The following is a 7025-nucleotide window of genomic DNA, read 5'->3' on the forward strand; positions in this document are numbered from 1 at the left end:
AACATTACATAAGCATAATACACACAATCTGTGAATCCAACAAAATATAGTAGGCATAGGCGCATGATCAGTATAGTAAAGTTTTCACAGTTAAAAATCAGTTTCTTCCATAAAAATGTTAATGATATTATACATGTTAGGCGGTTCTGCAATGACTGATGTACTCTGGAAAAAGACTCGCCCAACAGGAACAACACTTTGTCAAGCCTATACAGGACGACCATCAATATGAGACAATTTAGATTTAGTTTAAACTTGATTTACTCCACGTATGAAATATACTTTCAATTCATTGCACGGTTTCAACGACATCAGTTGAAATGTTGCAACAAACACAAATGCGAACAAAGTACATTTTACTCAGTTTTATACTTTTTCAAACCTCTTAATAATTCGATTAAAAACATGTGGTAATTATCAGTGTATCAACTATTCATAAATGTTGTTTTATTAAAACCTTGGTTGTCACACTTGATTGACGTTATTACCTTCGTTGTTGTTATTAATTTTCTCTGACATTGATGTTATTTTTATTTACATGCTAATTTTTTGACGAGGTCTTATTATGCCTACATCAATTTTGCAGAAATTGGCCTTTTGAAAAATACTTATCTCACCTTCGAGGCCGTTTAGTTTCAAACCGCATCTCCGTTGATCTTTAGTTAACAAAATTTAAAACGTTTCATAATAGTCATAACAAAATATAACTAAGGATATACTTACATTTATATACGCCTATTTGAAAATAAAGAAACTTTTTTAAGATTTGAGCCTTAATCTGTACATGTACGGTAAATTGATTATACCAGTATATTATAGGTTTCGCCAATAATTTAAAAAAGATATACATCCAGAAAAAAAATAAATTTACATATATAGTTAACCAATTGAACATAATTAAACGTGGAAGGTTTATTGTGGACGTTACCAAAGCATATTAAAATATCGAGTTATCTGTATCTTAAAGTATTACAAATAGTGCGCCCTCTATCGCTTTGTCCATTTTGCCAAAGATCTTGGAAACTTTTTACTCATAGATCTTTGATTTTCTTCCACAAATTTCATAAAATGAGTTTCGAAAAGTAGGTAAATTATACCAATATATTAGAGGATTAGTCAAAGAATTGATAAAAACCAGACTTCCAGAAAAGAAATTCATGTAAACAAGTAATATACGGAGGTAACATGCTAAACCTGGTATAAAAACAAGACAACTTGTTACAAGATACGGCAACCAGAGGAGACAATACAGTATTGTTATTGTTAAACAGGTTTTTAGTAATTTTCTGGACTTCTTTGCGTTTGAAATATTCATTGAAGCGAGATAATGATCTGATTTAGAAATACTGTGATAAATTTTAAAATAAAGACAAACAGTTATTATTAAAACCATGAGAACAATTACTGCTATTATTAACAGAGTAAAATAAAATGCATTAATGTAAAACAAGACAAACATAATAAACATTGGTCCAATCCAAATCGCAGCGCAAACGGTTATCTGACGTTTAAATGTTACGACTACTTCGTAACGTAAAGGAGCGTATACTAACGCAATGTAACGATCTACAGCAACGCAATTTACGTTAAGCATTGACGTAAAAATGGTCGACATCAAAAACCAATAAATAACATTATTTGTACTCGGTCGAAATATACATAAAATAACATACACACAATATCCAAGTCCGTTTGCACAATCTGAAAATGCCAAAGATACGATGAAAACATTCTGTTTCTTTCGGAGTTTCTTAGATCTAAGAATTACAAATATTGCAACACCATTTAAAAGCACAATCAAAATACAAATTACTGAAACCACTGGTATGATAGCTGTAAGTACGTATTCATAGAACATTTCAGTATACTCAATATAAATTGATTCACAAGATGAATTAATAGTGGAGATATTCATTGTAAAACTTGCAGTTGTTAAAATGTCATTGAAGTATAGAGATATTATTGTTATTTCCTAGAACCTTCAGAAGTACACCGTGAGAATTGTCTACGTCATCAGTTACAGCATACAGTGATAAAGTACAAATATCAAAAATCTTCTGTATTGGGTTTAACAAGCAATATTTTGAGATTATCCATACTTCGTTTAGCATCAAATGTTTCTGTTAAAACACAATATTTAAAAATTAGTTTCTCAGCAAATAGGTTTCCATAAGAATGTAAATAAGAAATGTTATCGATATCCTTGTACCTCGTGAAGTTTTCTTCACGTATGTCATCAGAAAAAAAAACGTAATTTACGTCTAAAACAGGATAGATTTAGTTGCAGAGATTGAAAGGTTATCGCAAATAGCTTGATTTCGGGAGGAACGTCATTGCACAATACGTGGTGGGAAGGGATTGGGAGCAAACGTCACGATGCGTACGTGACGTTTGCTCCTAAACCTTTCCCACTATGCGCCACGCACTCGCTATTTGTGATCAACCTTATATAGACTCACCCAACACCCAATTCTTCGTCAAGATAATTTAGTTATAAGAGAGAGAACAGGGCCATCTTTAGACAATTCCCGATGTTGTGTTCAGATGTAGAATTTAAGCTTTTTTTACTCCTTCGTCTATATACTTTCAATACAAGCTACGGTTTCAATGACATCATACGGCACAAGCAGAGTTGCAACAAACATTATGCGAATACGTACATTTTACTGTAATAGTGTACATGTAATAATTGGTTTGAAGTGCATTGGTACCTATCCACCAAGATTCAATGTTATTAAAAACTTCTTTGTCAATCATGGTTAATGTTATTATTAAGTCTTCGGTATTGTTATTAATGTTCTTGAGTGTTTGATTGAGTGTCAGGATTTGACGAAATAAATCGTAAATCAATTTTTGGCCCTTTTATAGAAGTTGAATCCTTTCTAAGGTTTGAATTGTTGTGACGACTAGTATGCCTTACTGTCATTGTTTATAGAATGTTTTATATGTTTGTGTTTTTGGGGAAATTATTTAAAGCTACCGTGGATGGCTTTTTGTTTTTTCCACAAATTTCATAAACTGCTTCTCGAAAATTTGGTAAATTAAACCAGTAGATAACTGGATTTATCACTGTGTTTAAAAACGCTAAATTACAAGAATAGAAATATAGATTTACATATAACGAGTCCATAGAGCATATTATTTGCGGAAATGCAGTTAAGAAACTCAGGCATAAAAACGGCAGCCATGAGAAGAAGTAAACCAATGTTATAATCAAACATGTAGTTAGTAATTTCTTTGATCGCTTTAAAATGAAAACATTCATCGATAAAATATAATGATCAAATTTGCGAATACTTCGGTAAATGAGAAAATAAAGATTGATAGTAATGAATTGTAGCGTAAAACAGAGTAATGCCAAGGCTATATTAAAATATCGCGTGGTGTGAAGTAACATAGTAACGATTAAAACCGGCACAAGCCAAATTAAAGCGCCGATGATCAGTTGACGTTTTGTGGTGACGATCACGGTGTAACGCAATGGAGCGAAAACCAACGCGATGTAACGGTCCACGCAACACTCAGTAACGAAGTAAGCATCAGTGAAGGTTGCATTAAAGACAAAACGGTATTTGAATATACCGTTATTATACACGTAAAATAAATCACTCCATTTGTGCAATCTGCCAAGGCTAATGATACGATGTAAAAATTATGTTTTTTTCGAAGCACCTTCGTTTTCAGAATAACAAAGATTATTAAACCATTGAAAGTGAGATTTAAACAACAAAGTACAGTTACAAAAATAAATCCTGTCGCAATGGTTTGTTGGAAGTTAGTAATGTAATCACAAGTTGAATTTAAAGACATTTTAATTCTTTGAAGCAGTCTAAAGTTGTACAGAATCAGAATGTTGTCGGTCCGTCGTGTGTACGCAAGTTTCCCATTCAGACTACACACCGTGTCAGCACGATGACATCATCACAAGACCGCTTCATTTGATGATAATGGCAAGATATTTGAAGTCGATCAATTGGTCATCACACGTAATTCTGCATGATCTATATTTAAAATGAAATTACGTCATTACGTTACGAGACCCGGATGGATTATCAAATTGTCGCAAATTTCTTTCGCAGTTTCTTAGATCTAAGAATTACAAATATTGCAACACCATTTAAAAGCACAATCAAAATACAAATTACTGAAACCACTGGTATGATAGCTGTAAGTGCGTATTCATAAAACATTTTCTTATATTCAATAAGGTATCTTATAGGCCTACAAGATGAATTATTGGTGGAGATATTCATTGTTTAACTTGTAGTGATGAATGGCGACACTCACTTGTAAAACTATCGTTGAAGATACGATATTGAGTCTTTCGTAGAACCTTGAAAAGAATTGCACAAAATTGTCCTTAGCTTCAAAAGTTATAACACAGAAATAAAGGTATTAATAATTTCCAAAATCCTCTGTATATATAACATCACATAAAGTGCAATAAATATTTTATTTTGAGGCAGAAACAAGAACTTTGTCTGTTTAATTTTTATACATAAAATGATCCTGCCTATGCAGCACCTATTTCTTTCCTAACATCACATAAGCCTAATACACACAATCTCTGAATCCAACAAAATATAAAATAGATTATTCTTACGAACTTCGTTTAGCATCAAGGGTATAGTAGGCATAGGCGCATGATCAGTATAGTAAAGTTTTCACAATAAAAATGTTAATGATAATACATGTTAGGCGGTTCTGCAATGACTGATGTACTCTGGAAAAAGACTCGCCCAACAGGAACAACACTTTGTCAAGCCTAGACAGGACGACCATCAATATGAGACAATTTAGATTTAGTTTAAACTTGATTTACTCCGCGTATGAAATATACTTTCAATTTATTGCACGGTTTCAACGACATCAGGTGAAATGTTGCAACAAACACAAATGCGAACAAAGTACATTTTACTCAGTTTTATACTTTTTCAAACCTCTTTAATTAATCGATTAAAATCATGTGGTAATTAACAGTTTATCGACTAATCATAAATGTTGTTTTAGTAAAACCTTGGTTGTCACACTTGACGTTATTACCTTCGTTGTTGTTATTAATTTTCTCTGACATTGATGTTATTTTTATTTACATGCTAATTTTTTGACGAGGTCTTATTATGCCTACATCAATTTTGCAGAAATTGGCCTTTTGAAAAATACTTATCTCACCTTCGAGGCCGTTTAGTTTCAAACCGCATCTCTGTTAGTTAACAAAATTTAAAACGTTTTATAATAGTCATAAAAACAATAATTCAAGATATACTTACATTTTATATAGGCCTATTTGAAAATACAGAAACTCAAGTATGTTTTTTAAAGATATGAGCCTTTAATCTGTGCATGTAGGCCTACGGTAAACTGATTATACCAGTATATTATACAATAATTTTAAAAAGATATACATCTAGAAAAGACAAATAAATGTACATAATAGTTTATCAATTGAACATAACTAAATGTGAAAGGTTTATTGTGGACGTTACCAAAGCATATTAAAATATCGAGTTATCTGTATCTTAAAGTATTACAAATAGTGCGCCCTCTATCGCTTTGTCCATTTTGCCAAAGATCTTGGAAACTTTTTACTCATAGATCTTTGATTTTCTTCCACAAATTTCATAAAATGAGTTTCGGAAATTAGGTAAATTATACCAATATATTAGAGGATTAGTCAAAGAATTGATAAAAACCAGACTTCCAGAAAAGAAATTCATGTAAACAAGTGATCTCCCGAGGTAACATGCTAACCCTGGTATAAAAACAAGACAACTTGTTACAAGATACGGCAACCAGAGAAGACAATACAGTATTGTTATTGTTAAACAGGTTTTTAGTAATTTTCTGGATTTCTTTGCGTTTGAAATATTCATTGAAGCGAGATAATTATCTGATTTGGAAATACATTTATAAATTTTAAAATAAAGACAAACAGTTATTATTAAAACCATGAGAACAATTACTGCTATTATTAACAGAGTAAAATAAAATGCAGTAATGTAAAACAAGACAAACATAATAAACATTGGTCCAATCCAAATCGCAGCGCAAACGGTTATCTGACGTTTAAATGTTACGACTACTTCGTAACGTAAAGGAGCGTATACTAACGCAATGTAACGATCTACAGCAACGCAATTTACGTTAAGCATTGACGTAAAAATGATCGACATCAAAAACCAATAAATAACATTATTTGTACTCGGATGAAATATATATAAAATAACATACATACAATATCCAAGTCCGTTTGCACAATCTGCAAATGCCAAAGATACGATGAAAACATTGTGTTTCTTTCGCAGTTTCTTAGATCTAAGAATTACAAATATTGCAACACCATTTAAAAGCACAATCAAAATACCAATTACTGAAACCACTGGTATGATAGCTGTAAGTACGTATTCATAGAACATTTCAGTATACTCAATATAAATTGATACACAAGATGAATTAATAGTGGAGATATTCATTGTAAAACTTGCAGTGGTTAAAATGTCATTGAAGTATAGAGATATGATTGTTATTTCCTAGAACCTTCAGAAGTGCACCGTGAGAATTGTCTACGTCATCAGTTACAGCATACAGTGATAAAGTACAAATATCAAAAATCTTCTGTATTGGGTTTAACAAGCAATATTTTGAGATTATCCATACTTCGTTTAGCATCAAATGTTTCTGTTAAAACACAATATTTAAAAATTAGTTTCTCAGCAAATAGGTTTCCATAAGAATGTAAATAAGAAATGTTATCGATATCCTTGTACCTCGTGAAGTTTTCTTCAAAAGACATTTATTTTCCTCCATAGCAATACAGTACAAAATAATAAACAAAAATGGTAAGGAATATAAAAAATGAAATAGATGTTTGTTGGATAAAACAACAGAAAAGTGAATTTAAGAAAATTGGCTATGGAGGAAGGCATAATCCCGAGAAGATGAGGAAATCTTGTGCTGGGTATGCCTATGCAAATAAAATGGATAATTGAATAAGAGTGGAAATAAAGAGAAACAAACAAGACAAA

At 31.6% G+C, this 7025-nt stretch overlaps 1 protein-coding gene across 1 annotated transcript; it reads right to left on the minus strand.

Annotated features, from left to right (window-relative positions):
- Window positions 1-1027: 1027 nt before the first annotated feature.
- On the minus strand, window positions 1028-1915 carry LOC144835333 (adrenocorticotropic hormone receptor-like). The gene has a single exon (XM_078690420.1). The coding sequence runs from the start codon at window positions 1913-1915 to the stop codon at window positions 1028-1030; it is 888 nt and encodes a 295-aa protein (XP_078546546.1).
- Between the last annotated feature and the right edge of the window lie 5110 nt (window positions 1916-7025).

This window comes from Antedon bifida, chromosome 2 (assembly GCF_963402885.1).
Source record: "Antedon bifida chromosome 2, ecAntBifi1.1, whole genome shotgun sequence".
Lineage (NCBI taxonomy): Eukaryota > Metazoa > Echinodermata > Crinoidea > Comatulida > Antedonidae > Antedon > Antedon bifida.

What these genes read in the sequence shown, in the direction of transcription:
- LOC144835333 (XM_078690420.1), bottom strand. Translation starts at nt 1,915, where the DNA reads ATGAATATCTCCACTATTAATTCATCTTGTGAATCAATTTATATTGAG.